The 20,609-nt window shown below is 41.6% G+C and overlaps 1 protein-coding gene across 3 annotated transcripts in view; it reads right to left on the bottom strand.

Annotated features, from left to right (window-relative positions):
• ZFAND3 (zinc finger AN1-type containing 3) overlaps positions 1–20,327 on the bottom strand; it is a 121,666-nt gene extending 101,339 nt beyond the window's left edge. For 2 of the 3 annotated variants that reach the window (XM_081314679.1, XM_081314680.1), the window contains exon 1: positions 19,232–20,327. In XM_081314679.1, the coding sequence (XP_081170805.1) occupies positions 19,232–19,302 (71 nt within the window). In that variant the 5' untranslated portion in view covers positions 19,303–20,327. The remainder of the gene's footprint in view (positions 1–19,231) is intronic. The other variant, XM_081314681.1, reaches the window with a different exon arrangement.
• Positions 20,328–20,609: the final 282 nt, after the last annotated feature.

Raw genomic sequence — 20,609 nt, 5'->3', positions numbered from 1 at the left:
ATAAGTCAATGGGCTTCTAAAAAGATACATGCCCAACAAAATGCAGATATAAAAAATAAACAATAAATTTAACAGAAATAGCTTTTTTACTGCACTTGATTTAAAAAAATCAAACTCTTAAGGAGACAATATTCTTTGCATCAAGGTCAAGTTATTCATTTTTTTCTTAATACAGAAGTCAGAAATGAGGAAATAGCTTTGCAACATTTGAGAAAGCTTCATTTGTTTCCATTTAAAACTACATCTCTTACAAGTGATTTAGAAACATTCAACTTCAATTTTTATAGTAAAATGTATTTGAAAAAAATATTTTACATCTAAGGTTGTAAAAGCTCATGACGATACATTACTACCGTATATACTTGAGTATAAGCCGAATTTTTCAGCCCACTTTTTGGGCTGAAAAATTCCACTTCGGCTTATACTCCAGTCAACAAAAAAACTTACCGAGGACTTGTGCGCGGCCGAGGCTTTGGTGCTTCCGGGATCGCGCGCACCTCTCCCAAGCCACCGCCGTCCGAGACCTGCCGAAGTTTGGGGAGGTTTGGGGAGGTGCGCGCGCACCTCCCCAAACCTCCCCAAACGTCGGCAGGTCTCCGTTCCTCCGCGCCCTGCCTGCCTGCTTCTTTCCGCAGCGGAAAGAAGCAGGCAGGCAGGGTGCGGAGGAACGGAGACCTGCCGACGTTTGGGGAGGTTTGGGCGCCTCCCCAAACCTCCCCAGGTCTCCGTTCCTCCGCGCAGACCTGCCGACGTTTGGGGAGGTTTGGGCGCCTCCCCAAACCTCCCCAAACGTCGGCAGGTCTCCGTTCCTCCTGCCGACATTTGGGGAGGTTTGGGCGCCTACCCAAACCTCCCCAGGTCTCCGTTCCTCCGTGCAGACCTGCCGACGTTTGGGGAGGTTTGGGCGCCTCCCCAAACCTCCCCAAACGTCGGCAGGTCTCCGTTCCTCCTGCCGACGTTTGGGGAGGTTTGGGCACCTCCCCAAACCTCCCCAGGTCTCCGTTCCTCCGCGCAGACCTGCCGACGTTTGGGGAGGTTTGGGCGCCTCCCCAAACCTCCCCAAACGTCGGCAGGTCTCCGTTCCTCCTGCCGACGTTTGGGGAGGTTTGGGCGCCTCCCCAAACCTCCCCAGGTCTCCGTTCCTCCGCGCAGACCTGCCGACGTTTGGGGAGGTTTGGGCGCCTCCCCAAACCTCCCCAGGTCTCCGTTCCTCCGCGCAGACCTGCCGACGTTTGGGGAGGTTTGGGCGCCTCCCCAAACCTCGGCAGGTCTCCGTTCCTCCTGCCGACATTTGGGGAGGTTTGGGCGCCTCCCCAAACCTCCCCAGGTCTCCGTTCCTCCGTGCAGACCTGCCGACGTTTGGGGAGGTTTGGGCGCCTCCCCAAACCTCCCCAAACGTCGGCAGGTCTCCGTTCCTCCTGCCGACGTTTGGGGAGGTTTGGGCGCCTCCCCAAACCTCCCCAGGTCTCCGTTCCTCCGCGCAGACCTGCCGACGTTTGGGGAGGTTTGGGCGCCTCCCCAAACCTCCCCAAACGTCGGCAGGTGTCCGTTCCTCCGCGCCCTGCCTGCCTGCTTCTTTCCGCAGCGGAAAGAAGCAGGCAGGCAGGGCGCGGAGGAACGGAGACCTGCCGACGTTTGGGGAGGTTTGGGCGCCTCCCCAAACCTCCCCAGGTCTCCGTTCCTCCGCGCAGACCTGCCGACGTTTGGGGAGGTTTGGGCGCCTCCCCAAACCTCCCCAAACGTCAGCAGGTCTCCGTTCCTCCTGCCGACGTTTGGGGAGGTTTGGGCGCCTCCCCAAACCTCCCCAGGTCTCCGTTCCTCCGCGCAGACCTGCCGACGTTGGGGGAGGTTTGGGCGCCTCCCCAAACCTCCCCAAACGTCGGCAGGTCTCCGTTCCTCCTGCCGACATTTGGGGAGGTTTGGGCGCCTCCCCAAACCTCCCCAGGTCTCCGTTCCTCCACGCAGACCTGCCGACGTTTGGGGAGGTTTGGGCGCCTCCCCAAACGTCGGCAGGTCTCCGTTCCTCCTGCCGACGTTTGGGGAGGTTTGGGCGCCTCCCCAAACCTCCCCAGGTCTCCGTTCCTCCGCGCAGACCTGCCGACGTTTGGGCGCCTCCCCAAACCTCGGCAGGTCTCCGTTCCTCCTGCCGACGTTTGGGGAGGTTTGGGCGCCTCCCCAAACCTCCCCAGGTCTCCGTTCCTCCGCGCAGACCTGCCGACGTTTGGGGAGGTTTGGGCGCCTCCCCAAACCTCCCCAGGTCTCCGTTCCTCCGCGCAGACCTGCCGACGTTTGGGGAGGTTTGGGCGCCTCCCCAAACGTCGGCAGGTCTCCGTTCCTCCTGCCGACGTTTGGGGAGGTTTGGGCGCCTCCCCAAACCTCCCCAGGTCTCCGTTCCTCCGCGCAGACCTGCCGACGTTTGGGGAGGTTTGGGCGCCTCCCCAAACCTCCCCAAACGTCGGCAGGTCTCCGTTCCTCCTGCCGACGTTTGGGGAGGTTTGGGCGCCTCCCCAAACCTCCCCAGGTCTCCGTTCCTCCGCACAGACCTGCCGACGTTTGGGGAGGTTTGGGCGCCTCCCCAAACCTCCCCAAACGTCGGCAGGTGTCCGTTCCTCCGCGCCCTGCCTGCCTGCTTCTTTCCGCTGTGGAAAAAAGCAGGCAGGCAGGGCGCAGAGGAACGGAGACCCGGCGACGTTTGGGGAGGTTTGGGGAGGCGCCCAAACCTCCCCAAACGTCGGCAGGTGTCCGTTCCTCCGCGCCCTGCCTGCCTGCTTCTTTCCGCTGTGGAAAGAAGCAGGCAGGCAGGGCGCAGAGGAACGGAGACCCGGCGACATTTGGGGAGGTTTGGGGAGGCGCCCAAACCTCCCCAAACGTCGCCGGGTCTCCGTTCCTCCGCGCCCTGCCTGCCTGCTTCTTTCCGCTGCGGAAAGAAGCAGGCAGGCAGGGCGCAGAGGTCCGGAGACCTGCCGACGTTTGGGGAGGTTTGGGGAGGTGCGCGCGCACCTCCCCAAACCTCCCCAAACTTCGGCAGGTCTCCGGACGGCGGCGGCTTGGGAGAGGTGCGCGCGATCCTGGAAGCACCGAAGCAAGTCCTCGGTAAGCTCCGGGCGGTCACTTGCTTCGCGTCTCCTGAGGGAAGGGGGGGCGACTGGAGCGGGCGTGTTTCCTCGCCTGCTGGGCGCCGCGATTTGCCCGGGGAACGCGCGGGCCCCGAATGGCAGCGTGGAGCGAGGAAGCTGACAGCCAGGGCTTCCCCGAGAGCCGCGGCCACACAGGGTATTCCTGTGTATTCAGGCTTGCAAAATGGCGGATCGAGCCTCTGCTGGCGGCAGAGGCTTGCAGAACGGCGGATCGGCTTATACTCGAGTCAACAACTTTTTCCAGTTTTTGGGGGTGAAATTGGGGGTCTCGGCTTATACTCGAGTCGGCTTATACTCAAGTATATACGGTGTATATATATAAAAAAGGTAAAGGTTCCCCCGCAAATGTGTGCTAGTCGTTTCCGACTCTAGGGGCCGGTGCTCATCTCCGTTTCAAAGCCGAAGAGCCAGCGCTTGTCCGAGGATGTCTCCGTGGTCATGTGGCTGGCATGACTAGACGCCAGGCGCGCACGGAATACTGTTACCTTCCCACCGTAGTGGTCCCTATTTTTCTACTTGCATTTTTATGTGCTTTCGAACTGCTAGGTTGGCAGAAGCTGGGACGAGTAACAGGCGCTCACTCTGTTACGCGGCACTCGGGATTCGACCCGCCAAACTGCTGACCTTCTGATCGACAAGCTCAACGTCTTAACCCACTGAGCCACCGCGTCCATAATGTTTTGATATAAATTTGAATTGAACTTTTTTTTGGACATGTTAACTAAATAAATGATAATTTTAATTAACATATTTGTCCCAATATTTACAGTGTGCATAAGTATTTGACCCACATTATTTGATATGAAGGATGTTGAAGCATCAGTTCTTAACTAAACAGAATGTCATGGAAATTTACAATTCTCTCAATATAACCACCCATATATGTTGCTGTATTTTCTAATTAAAATCCCCAGTGCTATAATTTGGAAATACTCTACTTTCATTTGAGCATTAATTCAGCCTTCACATTTTTCTTCATATCTATGTATATTCCATGTTAATCATTTATCAATTTCACAGAAACAAAATGAAATAATGTTTGGAATTAAAAGTAGAATTAGAACAACTAAAACACCAGCATCCATTTTATATATATATTTGTCTCTAAGAATGTATAATTAAAATCTGCATTATACCAATAAGAGGAATATCATACAGGAAAGTCAAGATGTACAATTATAAATAAATAAGATGCCAAAATTATATTTTGAAGAGATTTGATGAGGACCAAAATAATCAAAACTGAACCAATTAGACTTGTCTAGTTGTTGAAATTTTTTTTAACAAAAGTCTAATATAAACTTCTTTTATTTTTATATGAAGTATCTTTAATCAAATTTAAGAGTCCATATCACTTCATTTCCTAAGGAGTTTCATGAGTAAAACTACCCAACTCTGCATAAAAATGGAATCTTAAACAGAAACAGGTTAATAAATCAGCAAGCTGTAGTTAAGGGCAGTAAAATGACTTTTCTGTATCATTATGGTAACAGAAAGTTTCCCATGACAAGCACTTCCAAGCATTTAATGATGTTTCAGGTGAGATGAAAACAGATGAACATGATAATAGAAAACTTTAGTTCTTGTCAGAGACTATGGCTTTAAATCTACAACTATAGGAAAAAAATTTTTACCTGGCCTAATTCTATCCAGTTTTGCTTTTAGATTATAGCATTTTGGATTTTGAGAATTCAGTCATAATATATTTATGTCTATAATATTTTGCAGCAAAAAACAAGAGATAAAAAGAATAAAATTACTGTAAAATTATATTTGTTACCCCAGTTTTTATCTTATTTCACTTTAAAACAATTTTCAGTTCCTTTACTTTACTCCAATTCAACCAAAGTTGAAATTGCCAAGGTATCTGTTAAAGAGCCATACAAAATAAAAAAAATCCAAAAAAGCAAGCGAAGAATGAATCTTTCAATATAGATTGTTTCATTACATTTTGCTGCACTGCATATTCTACATGTATAAAACTATAAAAAATAATCTGTAACATCAAGTTAGAAGCAGCCTTCATATTAGTTTGTTTGCAGTGCAACAGTGCAGTTCACATGCACATTCCTAGTGCCAGCTGCTGCTTCTGCTGTTTCCATAGAAACAATTAAACAAGTTGTGAAGATCACACTGCTGATCACAAACTGTCAAAGCTTAATAATTATAAAAACTGGCAAAAGAAAAGAATAGCTTAACTGCAACAGTGTCATGAAATTTACTATTAATTCGGCACTTAAATTTAAAGATGAATCATACCCCAACTGCATTTTATGTCAAAATGTGCTTTAAATCACAAAAATCCTAGATAATTTTCAAACAGAATTAAATAAACATAAATAGTTGGAATATTCAGATAAAGCAAAATTCTAAACTTTCCTGGTTATTTGTGCAATGTAAATTTGGATATAACAACAATATCCAAAAAACTATTTTGAGACTTAATATTTCGTCTTGGAGGATAAGAGTCTAATTAGAGCTAAATCTACTTCACAAAGTGGGATATAAAATTAGAAACCACCATATTTGAAATCTCTCTTTAAATCTATGCCAAGATTGCACTAGGAGTTACATTTATGTCTGAACAACTGCATCAGTCTTTCAAAAACAATTCCGAAATCAATTCCCTTATATTTTGGAATATGCTATAATATGCACCTAAAATTTTCTTCATGTGTAATAAATACTGTAGAACTCATTGGTTCCACCTCCACAGCAATTCAATTCAAACGCCTTGCTAAATAAAAGTTAAAAATTTTTTTAAATGGAAACAAGAACTGACATATAAAGTATTGAAGTAAAACATTTAATTCACTTACTGTTCCATTTAATAGTTTGATAAAACAAATGTCTTTGTTAGGGAACAACTTTCATCAATAACTTGGCAATTATTTGGAGTCCCATCTTCTGGATTCTTTATTTTACTAAGCTTACTAGGAAAATGGTTTCCTTATAACTGCTCTTCTCTTTATGTTAAACCACCTTACAAGTCATTAAAACAAGGTGGGAAGTATTGACTATCTAACATTCTTTTCTGTGATCTCACCTAAATTACACATTGATTTTTTTTTAAAAAAAGATACCTCTGCAGATAAATAGCCATTGAGATTACATTCTGGAAAAGCAATGCCAACTACTGTATAACTTTGGTAAAATACTAGTACACTGTACAGCAGTAATTACAGAAGTGATAAGAATTCAAAGCTTACCATCTGTTTTACATAGATAATTTTCAGCTGCTTTTTTATTGATTTGTTGTATATGTGCTTTTTTCTAAAGGTCTGATATTTTAGCAAACTATTTCTGCTATTCTTATGAAACTTAACTCAATGTCACAATATATACTGCAATACTGCATCAATAAGCAACATAAAATATGCACTTCTGAAAGAGTTAAGTTATAAAAGTAAAACTTGGGATACAAATAAAAGAACAGAAAAACATAACAACAGAACATAAACACTACTGTTGGATCAGATCTGCGTTTTCCCACTACTTTTAGATACTCCATTCTGCTGCACTAATACCTAATCTTATTTTCAAAACAGAAAGCAAAGTCCTAACAAAGTAGAAACTAATTGTGTCATCACTTCTGCACTTCAATTCCACTTTATACAGAAAGATCAGAACTGAAAGGGGTTCATTTAAGAGAGTTCCCACAACTTAAGCCCTTTGTTTGTCTAGTATATCTCTCTCATTTCATGTAGGAAGACATGAGGAACAATGGTTCTTTTTCCTCCTGCACAGCAAAATTGGTGTCAACAACGTGGGAAGCTTCTCTTTTAAACCCGCTCCTCTTCAGATTGGGTAGGAAGCTGAAGCCAGACACTGAACCAAATCCAGTTATTCATTCCTATTTAAACTTATGTGTTGCAAGCCATGACCCACCTATGATCCTAAACAGATTCCCACAAATGCTCTTCAAACCCTCTCTACCTCAACTTCCAGACTACAAGGAATGCTATCATATTGAGGAACAAATTGCTCCAGCTGCATGCATACTGGTGATATAGTATAGTGCTAGTGGTTTTCTGTAGGTCTGTCAATTACTTGACAGGGCTGCCTGAAAACACTGTAAAGCTGTAGCACTGTAGCACTTATAGAAGGCTATATGGGGATATTATAATATTGGGAAGGAGGGCATAATTATGACTGGGGAGGAAACTCAAGATGTGCAAATACAAACACGCATACAACTTGCCAACTCACAAGATGGAATTGCATTGGACACATTTGGCCAAAAATACAATAATTGCCATTATATTATTATTAATTGGTTGTACAGGGGTTTGTCAATATATATTCTAGATTGATAATTTTTTTTAAAAAGAGGCACCGAACATTGGGACCAACACATCTCCACATTAGCCAGTGTTTTAATTCAAATTTATATTGAATTATTTCAGGTTGAGAGAATCTATAATATTTTAATGTATATCTGTATATTTTATTTAAATTATTATTATAGACTCAATGTATTCTGTGAGCTACTCTAAAACTATAGGATTAGTTTGTCAAGAATAGCAAATATTTAATCTTAAATATAGAATAGCATCCAGAGTAAGTCAACTCAATCAAAATATTTACATACTGACTTTTCTTTTCATCTCTAAAGCAATTACTGAAGACATCAAACACAGAACAAAATATGCTGTCATAAACCTAAAAAATAGCAACAATGAATATTATAACTAGCAAGATATAAAATGTCTCAAATGAATACACTTTAATACTTTGCTTTACCAGCAAATACTTCTGCATCCATTCAGAAAGCTTTGGGCTTTTGCTTCTTAAATGCCATTACTTGACACCTTGTTAAAAATTGATAGGCTTTCAAGAAAATTCTGAATATATGGAAATATTTAACTCAAAGAAACTAAAAAAAATCTGACTAATCAAGTTACAATACTTGGGGAACCCCAGAAAATGTTGTCCACTGCAAGTAATGATGTACAAATTTATAACTTATTTCGTACCAGGTAGTCCTTGACTTATGAATAGAGCCCAAAATGTGTGTTGCTAAGTGAAACAGTTTTTAAGTGAGTTTTGCCCCATTTACAACCTTCATTGCCACCGTTAAGTGAATCACTGTAGTGTTAAATTAGTAACATTGTTGTTAAGTGAATTTGGCTTTCCCATTGAGTTTTCTTGTTAGAAGGTGGCGAAAAATAATCATATGACTCTATCATATGTAACTCTCATAAATATGAGTTCTGAATTTTGATCATGTGACCATGAAGATGCTGCAACAGTGTGAAAAATGGTCACTTTTTTCAGTGCTGTGTAACTTTGAATGGTCACTAAACATATGGTTGTAAGTTGAGGACAACCTGCAATTATATTAAAATAAAAGTGCCTACTACTGGGAAAAGAGAAAAAGGAGGCCCAAAAGTAGCAAGGTGGATATACTTAATCATATTGGTGACGAGTGCATCATTGGAAGACCCGAAAAACCAGGTTAGGGGATAAACTGTCATGGAGAAAATCTATCTATGTGGTCATTGGAAGTTGAAGACAGTTTGATGGCAAATAATAAATTAATCAGCCTTTTCCTTACAAACATGAATTTTTGGTTATAAATGAACAGACAGAAAGAGCACCCTGGAAAACAAGTAACCATTTCTGAAACGCAAGATTTAAGGAAATTATTTCATCTGACATGCAGAGAATGTTAGCTATTCTGAAAACCAGGCATAGTAGAGAATGACTTGAAACATAAAAAGCACTACCCTACATTTCTGGGTTGAATTACAGGATGGGAATATAGGCAGGATTTCACAGAACACATGAGAATCCCTAGACTAGGCATGTCAAACTTGCGATGTCATGTGACATCATGCGACATATTGGGACTTTTTCTCCATGGGGTGGGCGTGATTTTGGCGTGACGCATTCGGCCCGCAGGCCGGCAGTTTGACATGCCTGCCCTAGACTGATCAAAACTGAAAGAATAAGTGAGTGATTTGAAACTTTGTGTGCTGTGCACAGATTCTTACATTGTTTTTATTTCTTCACTAAAATACCATTGGAATGGAATGAAAATAACTAACTAACAGGTTTATCTTTTAACCATAGGAAACCATTTATCAGAAAGATTTCAAACACATTTGCTCAACAAGGTTTAATAATGTTGAATGACTCTTCCATTAAAACATAAACTTGCCTTCAGATAGAGTTCAACCTCTAATGTTACATCGACACAACATGCAATTTTCCTGCTAACAGTATGGAAGTGGCTTCAATTACTTTCTTCAACTTTGCAGCTATAATCTACAGTCCTGCTATTCCCTAAGGCTCCCTTCCACCCCAGTGCTAAATAGACCTGATCTTATCAATTCATTAATTCATTCCCAAATATCAAAGGGAAATTAATGGAAGATTTTAAACACCATCTCTGTATCAAAATTCTTCCTATAGGTTAACAAAAGATGTTTCAAGACTTTAAGGACATAAATATTTAAAATTTTAAGAATCATTAAATGTTTGTTTAAAGTAATACTCCCAGCAAGTCTCCTTTCATTCCACCTAAAATCAACAAAACCTATTTTATTATTCTATAATTTGCAGATTGTTTTTTTCACAAAGTAAATGCCCTACCCACCAAACAATAAAAAGAGGGATTCATGAATCTTTGCAGCACTTGAGTTGTAAAAAAATTGCCTTCTTCAAAGCTGATTGCAGGTTTCAAATTTCAAATCTCAAATTTTGCAGAACAGGTAGTCCTTGACTTACAATAGCTGATTTAATGGCCATTTGAAGTTACAACGGCACTAAAAAAAAGTGACTTATGACCATTTTTCTGACTTACGACTATTGTATTGCTTAGTGACAGCAATTCCAGTCCCAATTGCCAATGTTAACTGATGACTTCCTACATTTATTGAAGCCCTGCTAAGGTTTGTTGGGATTATGACAATTTTCAACCAACTACAATCAAGAAACAGCTAAATAAAACATAGAATAGTATGTGTAAAAGGAAAAAAAGAGGGAGGAAGGGAGAAGTAAAAGAAAAAAAGAGAAAAAGCTTATAGAATATATTAAATTATGAGAACCTAGATAGATAGGTTCTCTTGAGAACCTATCTATCTCATTTGTCTCTTGAGAAACCTATATGCGGGTCAAGAAGCAACAGTGAGAACTGGACACAGAACCACTGATTGGTTCAAAATTGGGAAAGGAGTCTGGCAAGGCTGTATACTGTCGCCCTGCCTATTTAACTTATATGCAGAGCACATCATGAGAAAGGCAGGGTTAGAGGAATCAAAAGTTGGAATTAAGATTGCCGGAAGAAATATCAACAACCTAAGATATGCAGATGATACCACTCTAATGGCAGAAAGTGAAGAGGAACTAAAGAGCCTCTTGTTGCGGGTGAAGGAGGAGAATGCAAAAGTTGGGTTGAAACTTAACATTAAGAAAACCAAGATCATGGCTTCCGGCCCTCTCAATTCCTGGTAAATAGATGGGGAAGAAATGGAGGTAGTGGCAGATTTTGTTTTCCTGGGTGCCAAGATCACTGCAGGTGGGGACTGCAGCCAAGAAATTAAAAGACACTTGCTCCTGGGGAGGAAAGCCATGGCAAATCTATATAGCACACTAAAAAGCAGAGACATCACCTTGCCAACAAAAGTGTGCATAGTGAAGGCTATGGTCTTCCCAGTTGCAATGTATGGCAGTGAAAGCTGGACCATAAGAAAGGCTTAGGGCCAAAGAATTGAGGCCTTTGAACTATAGTGCTGGAGAAGACTCCTGCGAGTCCCTTGGACTGCAAGGTGATCAAACTGGTCAGTCCTAGAGGAGATCAACCCTGACTGCTCTTTAGAAGGCCAGATCCTGAAGTTGAAACTCAAATACTTTGGCCACCTAATGAGAAGGAAGGACTCACTGGAAAAGAGCCTAATGCTGAGAAAGATTGAGGGCAAGAGAAGAAGGGGACGACAGAGAATGAGGTGGCTGGATGGAGTCACTGAAGCAGTAGGCGTGACCTTAAATGGACTCCACAAGATGGTAGAGGACAGGAAGGCCTGGAGGAACGTTGTCCATGGGGTCACGATGGGTCGGACACGACTTCACAGCTAACAACAACAACAGATAGATAAGGCTCAATGTCACCTCAATGGAGGAATTGCTTGTTTGATCATAGCTCTGATTGCACTATACTGCATGGTCTACAACAGGGGTGTCAAACTGCCGGCCCATGGGCCGGAAGCGTCACATGGAAGCTGCACCCACCCCATTGCCAGCCGTGAGTCGCAATTTGACATGTCTGGTCTACAATCTCCTGGTCCACCAGCAAGAAACTAAGATAATCAAACCTCTGACCTGGCCACGTATTATAGTATACAATACTATTAGAGAACAAATTCAAACCCATCTTACAAATTAGCTTTTTCTTAAGTTTATTACTTCATCGTTAGAAGAGACCTTACTTTTATAAGTGTTAATTCCAGGTTTATATATAAAGGGAACAAGTTCCCTAGATAAATAGACTTAGGCAACCAAGTACTGTTCCAAGAGTTAAGAAATCAATAATTGTTTTCATCATTTATTTGGGAAAAGAGCAAGTGAGCAAATGGCAAACACTAACAGCTTGTGCTGACAGTGGAGTACTTTTAAATTAGCTATTCTTTTTACAGCATTAGCAGAATTATAAGTTAGTCCTATTAAGAGTACAGTGAATTCATATACAAAGAAGTTAAACGGGAATTTCTTAGAACTGATAATCCTGAAACAAATTGGGCCAAGTTCTCAAATAAACGTACGCTATCTATTCATCCCAAAGTATGGAAATTCATGGTCCACTAAATGTGGCTGAACCGTAAATCTTCATATTTTCTTTTAATTATTCGTCTTCTTATGATGATCCACTCAGTTGATTCTGAGTTGCTGGGAAACTGCTAGCCGGGTAAGGAAAAGGAATCAAGCAGGGAATAAACGTTGAGTTATGCGCAGGTACAAGAGACTCAGGGCCTTATCTTGTATTATAGGCAGAATACAATAGTCAGCTTGAACCCCTTCACCTGTGGAACTGGTTGCTTGCACCTGACATGAACCCCAAAAAACCAGTAACACAATAAACTCTTCCTCTCATTATCTCTGCTCCTTTAGGAATAATAACTAGTTTTATGTTCCAAATACTTTGCCTCTTCTAGTAAACCACGTCTTCTAGCCTTCCAAAATAGTAACAGAGATTGGCCATCCTTATTGTAGAGAAAAATATTCCACAATAGGATAGTTACTGTAAAAGATTAGTTTTAGATTCCTTGCCCAGGTATAGCTCAGGAAACTAAACAGGCAGACTCCACATGATTTAAAAGCAATCTTGCGGATAACCTGGTCCTAAGCCATAAAGGATAAAAAAAATGAAAAGAAAATCAGTACTATGAACTGCATTTAGAAGCCAACTGGTAATAAGTGCAGCTTCTGTAGTGGAAGTGTAGAGAGAACAAAAAATAGACTAACATCCTTACTGTCTGGATTGTTGCTTTCTGGGTCAGAGAAAGTATCTTTTACTATTGGTTGAAAATGCTGGAATGTATAGTTCAGCAAGACCAGAAAGGCCAGCAAAACTTGGCCAGCAAAAATGCTATCCAACTTAATGAAATAAAATGCAGGTCATTCCCAGAGCTTTTACAATATTAAGAATAGACACATGAATTCTATCCCTAGTTTTCAGGAGTTTGTTACCAGATAAGTAAATATAACATTTAGTAACTCTTTTCCAGCTTTTATTACGACTTAGAATTTGTTAACTGGAGTTAACATTATCACCATAAATTATATTAATATTGCCCTTAGAACTTCCAAGTACTACTTTTCAAAAGGCACCTTTGATTTAATATTTAGGAAGGCCTACAAGCTCTTGTTACAAATGTAATAGTGCCAAACCAAAGGCTTTAAATTGGTCCAAAATAAAATATCTTCTGCCAGGTCTAGCTTAATATGTAATATAACATCACTGTGTTGATTCTTTCCATTTCTTTCGAAAACTTAAGTTCGTATCCGATACTCAATTCTCATTATATATTTCCCATCCCTCATTATCTGTCTTCCCTAATGCATGGTGGGCTGGGACATTTAGGGGTTTGAGGCATGGGTTGATCCGTTGGGTGAAGTAAATGAGGGTCCCAACTGAAAATATGATGAGGCCAAAGGTATAGTGGGGACACCAGGTCAGCTGTTGCAGGAGAAGGGGGACATGCACACTTGTACAGGTCCTTTCTTCTAAGCCAATTACCTCATAATGCATGATCAGGTATTACTGACACCTGCCTGAATAGCTGCAATTACAGAGCCCTCTAGGAAATCTGCCAAGTGGGGTTTAAGGTTTAGGAAGAAGGAGTAATTGCAATTGCTTGGAAGCCTCAAGGAGCACTGTCCTAGAAGTGACTGGATGAAATGTCTATGTATGGAGGTGTGCCATACTAACAAACAAGGGCTGCTGCTAATGCACCAATTGTGTAGCTAGTAACGACCCTCCATGTACTCCTGGGTCTTGTCTCAAGCCAGGTGTTGGGAGTTCCCAGGTTTTGCAGTCTTGGGTGACTTCATTTTCCATGCACGAGGTGAGAGTTCTGGTGAAGCTTATGAGTTTTGGGGTAACAATAGGTTTGCCGTAAGGAATTTCTGCCCCAGTACATGAAGATGGTCATGCACTTGTTCTGGCCCTTATTTTGAAACAGCTGAGACATGATCTCAATATGGAGAGTATTAGCATCTTCCTTTGAAATGGTTAGATCACTTTCATGTCATATTACAGATCGTGGAAACCCTAAATATCTGCGAAACTACTAAACTTAACAGTTTAATACTGTTTCTTGTCTAGTTGTTCTACAGAAGACAAAAATAACCAGAAGCTTGGGTGAGATTGCTCCAGCCAGCCTTCTGCCCACTTCCATGTGACCTCTTGGATTACCAAAGAGCTAAGAGAAATGAAGTGACTGAAAAAATCTTCAGAGAAACAAACACAGCAAAGGCTGGCACAGGGTCCCATTTAGGCTTAGTGAAGTTTTCCCTTGATCTGTCCATGCTTGATAACTTTTGGCATTTCCTTTATGGGGAATGCAGCAAATCATACAATTTTCAGTGAGGATTCAGGTCTTGGATGGAGCTAAAATAATATTAAGTCTCTGTATTAATTAACATTAGGACCTGGATAGGGGGACTGCACCCCTCCTGCTCCGATGGTACCCTTCAGGTCTGACTGTAAGGGAAGGAAGCATCATTTAAGAATGATTCACCTTATGAGTGGAAGGTTTCAAGCCAAAGGTGCCAAAGAAGACGTGAATCAGTGTTTGGAGGCTGAGAGGGGATGGATGGGGTGAAATTAACTCAAATTAAATGCTACCAAATGAAGCTACTAATTGTCAATGAACAGCAGGGCAATTCAGTAATTATTCTCAATGAGTACACCCTTCCCATAAAGAAGATAGTTCATGACTTGAAAATTACCCTGAAGTTTTGATTCCAACTAAAGTAGTAGGTATAAGCTTTGCTGGAAGAGCTTCACCCAGCTTTCTCTGGTATATAATACCAGTTATAACTACTTAAGACCAGCAGGTCTTAGCAATGGTAATTTATATGTTGCTTACTTATTATAATGTGTTCTATGTTGGGCTGACTTTGGAGATAATGTAGAGACTAGATACCTGATGGGTGCATCACAGAATATTCATCAGGAATTTATACTATTCTAATATGTATACACATAAGCATGCATACAAACACACATTATTATATTATATATACTAATATACTATGGGTAAACTATATACATACTATAGTATAGAATACACCATTCTTAAGTTTGAAAAGGATAACTTTGGGAAGCACTTATAGCAAATATAACTGCAAATTCAGTTGCATTATCAAATGTAAGTCTTTGATAGCTAAATACACAAATTTTAATGAAAACAATAAATTAGGAGAAGAAATTAAAACTTCTATTAATCTCCCAGCTCCCCAAAGATTTATAAACATAAATGCCAAAAACCTGTGGGTCAATTGTGATAGTGTTAACTGTACATATATCTCTTTCAATATTTATGGTTTATAAATGCATATAATACGTGTGTGTGTGTATACACACACTGCTCAAAAAAATAAAGGGAACACTTAAACAACACAATGTACTGTATTTAATAATAGGATTCCTTATCTTGTATTCCCTTTTTTTGAGCAGTATATATTACAATACACACACATATGTACACATTATATGTATAATCATGGATATAATACTTCCACACAAGAAAAAATATCTACTGCTAACAATCAAGTTGATAAAAAGACCATTAGGCAAACATAATTGTGTATAAATAAATGGAAATACACAAGGAATGACTTATGACAGCAAACAGTTAACAAGTCTTTATATGATTCTTTTAGCTGAATATGCGAGTTGCCTTGAACATCTTTTAAAATTGTGTTTGAATAATTTTTAGCAGCATTTTTTCTATATGGAAATTAGAAAATAGATCTCGATCTGTAAAAGTTGCCGATCTTCAAATATTGGCAATTACCGGTATGTTATCTATCACAGGAAAAGCATATTTGCGTATCTGGATCTAAGGCATTTGTAAGTGGTTTGTACCAAGGGAGTTTGTGTTCTGTCTCAAGTCCTCTGAACACACAAATATAAACAAGTCAGTTAGCCTACTTCAAGATGGAGAAAATCGCAGTGATTAGAAATGCCTAACTTTATTTAGGAATTCTTCCTACTCTTTCCCCATGAAGTCTCTCATCCCCAAGAATATGTGTTGAATGATAGTACTGATAAACAAAGCTCACTTTGGGTTATTTTCAGAGTGTTTGACCTGAACCATATATTCCTTGGGCTTCTATTGGAATACAGGTAATATTCAATTTACAGCCACAATTAGGACTGCAAAATTCATTGTTAGATGATGCAGTTATTAAGGTAGGCATCCAATTTTACCTTTTTTGTCACTGTTGATGAGACATCACTTGATCACAATTTGAGATTTCCCCTGCGTTTCCCCACTGACATGGTTGTCAGAAACCACCTGGGAAGGTTGGAAATGGCAATCATGTGATCCATCAAGTGTCATAAATTTGCTCAGATCATGATCATGTGACTGTGGGAATGCTACAAAGGTCAAAATGTGAAGATTGGTCATAAGTCATTTTTTTCAGCCCTGTTGTAATTTTGAACGGGCACTAAATGAGTGATCATAAAGTGAGGACTACCTGCATGGTATATTCCAACAGAAGTACATTCTTTCATTGGATTCCTTGATTTTAAAGTGAGATTTAAACAACTAAAAAAAACTATGCTAGTAATTTGACCAGAAATCTACTATACATGTATAACCGTGAAGACATTTATTACGCATAATATTGTGAGTTCTTTTATGTATTCCCAGGTTAGTGGGCCCCAAGCCTCCAAGAAAAGCCAACATAACCCTACCTGGCCACCAGGCAACATATTCACAAATACCCAAAGGCTTGGACTCACTATACCACTCTTTTCTTAGTCTACTACAGCGTCTGTTCCTCCACTACTACTTGTGAACCCTATTTGAGAACAGTAACAATAAATTTGCCCTATTTACAAACTAACACAAACCATCTTCTCTCTCTCTCTCTCTCTCTCACACACACACACACACACACACACACACCTTACCTTTATGCTCAGCTTTTACAGCGACACTTTGCTGACTGGCTAGGGAGAGATCTAACAGGTGCTAGCCATTTTCTTTTCACATACACTTAGGTTGATTTCTGAATAAATGCATTGTGGGATTAAAGCTTATTCTATTACAAAGACAACAGAAAATCCCAGAATCATTCAGTTAATATACCGACAAAAACATACAAAATTGTATTATTTGAAAATGAAAGGGACGCAAATTAAAACAAATAAGGATGGGTAATGGTCTCAAGAAAAACTTGTGAATTGAAGATTCAGTTGTATAGATCATAAAACTATTTTTAAGTTTTATCAAGAATTTGGTATAGTAATAAACCACTAAACACAGTTGTTTATGAAAGAAAGCCAAATTAATAATTCTCTCAAATCTATAGAAAACATTCAGAACACTATTAAATATGGCTTCTACAGTGTAACCTGATGAAGTTTTATAAATGTTTTACAAATTAGTGAAGGTCCTCTTACAATTCCTTATTGCCAGCAAAAACATTTTAATCATTAATTTCAAATCCAAGAATATAAATGCTTGACAATGCTAGCAATAACCTAATGCAGGAACATAAAATTTCAGTCAATGCAATGCAAACTTTACAAATATACCAAATCCAAAAACACTACTTTTCTTTGAAGTTTCCATGCTGATTGTGAAAACATCCACCTACTTTAAAAGATAGCTTATCATTTCAATTTCCTATAATATATGGTAACCCTAACATCTCAGTCAGAATGCACAATTATCCCTCATTTTGTAGTTGTTTGGATTGGAGTTACTAATGTTGCAATGAATGCAAAATTTAGAAAAATTACTGTTTCAGAAAGCCTACATGAAAATGAAAATACTCAACACAGTAACAGGGATGCAGATATGAAGAATATTGTTGAAAGAAAACCAGTTAAGCCTATTAACACTTTCTATTTAAACCTAAACAAAAGCTACTTGTACAGCTGTAAGTCTCTAATACTAACTCAAATTTTCATTTAACAAAATGAGATAAATTTTCTGAGTAATATAGTTAGCATTTCTTGAAGAGACAAGTTTAAAAATTCCCTGTATTTATGTAACTCAAATAGTTACTTTATCATTATGTTCAGAAACTGCTGGCAGACATACCTAAACAAGCACATTTTACTTAGCATCTCTTCAAACTGTGATCCTAGTTTGTTGCTTTTCTAAACCAAGAACAAATCTAAGACTGTTCAGATTCTGTTGTATTATGAGAAATATAATCCAAGAAACCCAATACAAACAGAGCATTAAACAAGCCAGAGAAAATTCTAAGTTGTTTTTAGCAGTTTCACCTACAATTCTGGCTTATGATATACAAACCAGTGCAGTGTATTCAATACCTGCACTGTCATTCATATATGAAATTGAATGCATAACTTTTTACTATTTGAACAATAATTCAATGATAAATCATATCGCTATGACAACCATATTGGTTAGCTATCCAAGATTCATAGACGACTCCTAAAGGGAGCTTTTAAAAGTTTTGCCAAGTATTTATAATCAGTTTTGCTCAAAGTTTTTTTTTTAAGGGTAAAAATAGAAATCTGGATTTTCATTGTAGTATACATATATTAATCTTCCCTCTTTATCCTATATAGTTCAAAAAAGCCTTTAACTGGAAGGGTCCTTTAATCAAGAAAGGAACACTTTTTTATATATACCAGTGTCATCATTCTTGTGCTTACTGTATTCAGCTGAGAAACCCAGAATTGAACCAACCATTAACTTTTGAGTTTTGGGGGTTAAGGGGAAAAAAAAAAGCCAAAAACAATTAGCTGCAAAGAATTCGCACTCCTCCCTCTCGAGAAAGTTCTGTCCATTTCTATAAACGGTAGCGAAGGAGGTTAGAAGAAGATGTCACACCTGGGGAAGTAAGACAAAGTTGACATATTGCAATAGCCGAGAACAACCCACATGCCAATTACAAGGAAGCGAAGGAAGAAAACCCGGAGAAATCGATTCGTTAAACGCCACACAAACAGAAAGGAGGACAGAAGAAGATCAGAAGACAATAGTGGCTTTTTTTTTCTCTCTCTCTCTTTCTCTCTTTTCTCTCTCTCTCTCCTACGCCCTTCCTCACCACGTTGAGAGGCAAGGCTGGCTGGGCCTTCGAGTCCCACTTCCCCCCCCCCTTCCCTTCCCTCCCCAACCTCTTCTGCATGCAACTCCCACAAGGCGCCGGTCTGGCAAAGAGCCCCCCATGACAGAGGAGTGGAGTCTGGGAAGGCCAAAGGAAGAGGCGACCCGGCCTGGCACCCTGCGCCACCAAGCCGGGCCAAACTATGGCCGTCATTCCCCCGAACCACGCATTCTCCGAGTCCGGAGAAAGGCCAAAGCCCTCCTAGGCGCCCCACGCCCAACTCCAACAGGCCTGCAAGCTCCCTTCCCCTCCTCATTCCTCGTACTTACCCCCAGAACCCGCAGGGGCAACGGGGCGGCAAGCTGGGGGCTTTGCTGCGCTCGCTGCCGGCGTCTCCCATGGCGGCGGCGGCGGCACCGATGGTCAGGGCAGGGGAGAGGGGCAGCTCAAGGCAGAGGATCCAGGCCGGGACTCGATGCCGGGATTCCAGGCCGGTCAGCTGGAGTCGGACGCTACCACTACGGAGACGGCTAGGTGGGTGGGTGAAAGAAGAGGAGGCGGCGGCGGCGGCGGCGGTAACGACGGCGGCGGAAAAAGAGGCAGCCGCGCCCTTTGGTGCTTGAGGTGACACTGAGCTACGGGCGGAGACTACCGGGCGGTTGTGACGGGCCCACAGCACGCCATCCCCACGATTAGCGCGCGCCCCCTGACCCAACAATGCCCTCAGCTCCTCCCCCTCAGGCGAGTAAGGGTGGTCTTGTCCGCCCGCAGGCTCGACTTAAAGTGGAGCGAACCAACGGCTCAGAAATAAAGGGGAGGGATGGGAGACCGCGCAGAAGGCTAGTGCGGAAGCGGAGCTTTCCTTTAAAGAAGCAGTATTGCTTGGGGTTTAACATGGACAGCATTCAGCGGCGAATAAGGTCAAGAACTGTAGTGGGGGAACGAACGGATACCCCCCTACGCTATTATTGGTCGATGGTGTGGCCTGAAGCGACTGGGTCAAGGGTGAGAGAGAGAAGATTCTGCGCACGCGTAAGATTGGAAACCCGGAAGTAAGAGTGCGGTAAAGAGTCTCTCTTGAGAGGTTCCCCCTCCCCCCCTGCTACATGGAATTCCCTGACTAAGCGGCGCAGCAAACCCGGGGAGTTCCTGTTGTGGTTGCCTTACCGGCGGCTTCCTCTTCTCATCATCGTCATCTCTCTTCCCCCACCCACCGCGCTTTACTAAGAGTTTTTCTTCTCCACTGACTCCTTAAAATACAGGTTGTGGTTGGAAGAGTCAGGCTGAAATCGTGCGCAGAATCTTTTTTTAATCCTCATACCGTCGGAATGGATTGGATCGATTCCTTTGTTGTTATGCATAAAAATGCGCTGCTTTTCCAAGTATGGAAAATACGGAAATCTCTGCTCCGTGCTTTTGATTGCAGCATTATTACAAGCAAAAAATAAAGTAGGGAGATGGCTCCCCGAATGCTTTGTTGTTGTTAGTTGCGAAGTCGTGTCCGACCCATCGCGACCCTATGGACAATGTTCCTCCAGGCCTTCCTGTCCTCTACCATCTTCTGGAGTCCATCTAAGGTCACACCTACTGCTTCAGTGACTCCATCCAGCCACCTCATTCTGTGTCGTCCCCTTCTTCTATTGCCCTCAATCTTTCCCAGCATTAGGCTCTTCTCCAGTGAGTCCTTCCTTCTCATTAGGTGGCCAA

The sequence above is a fragment of the Vipera berus genome (assembly GCF_964194415.1).
Source record: "Vipera berus genome assembly, chromosome: 1".
NCBI lineage: Eukaryota > Metazoa > Chordata > Lepidosauria > Squamata > Viperidae > Vipera > Vipera berus.
This window is presented reverse-complemented; position numbering and strand designations above follow the sequence as displayed.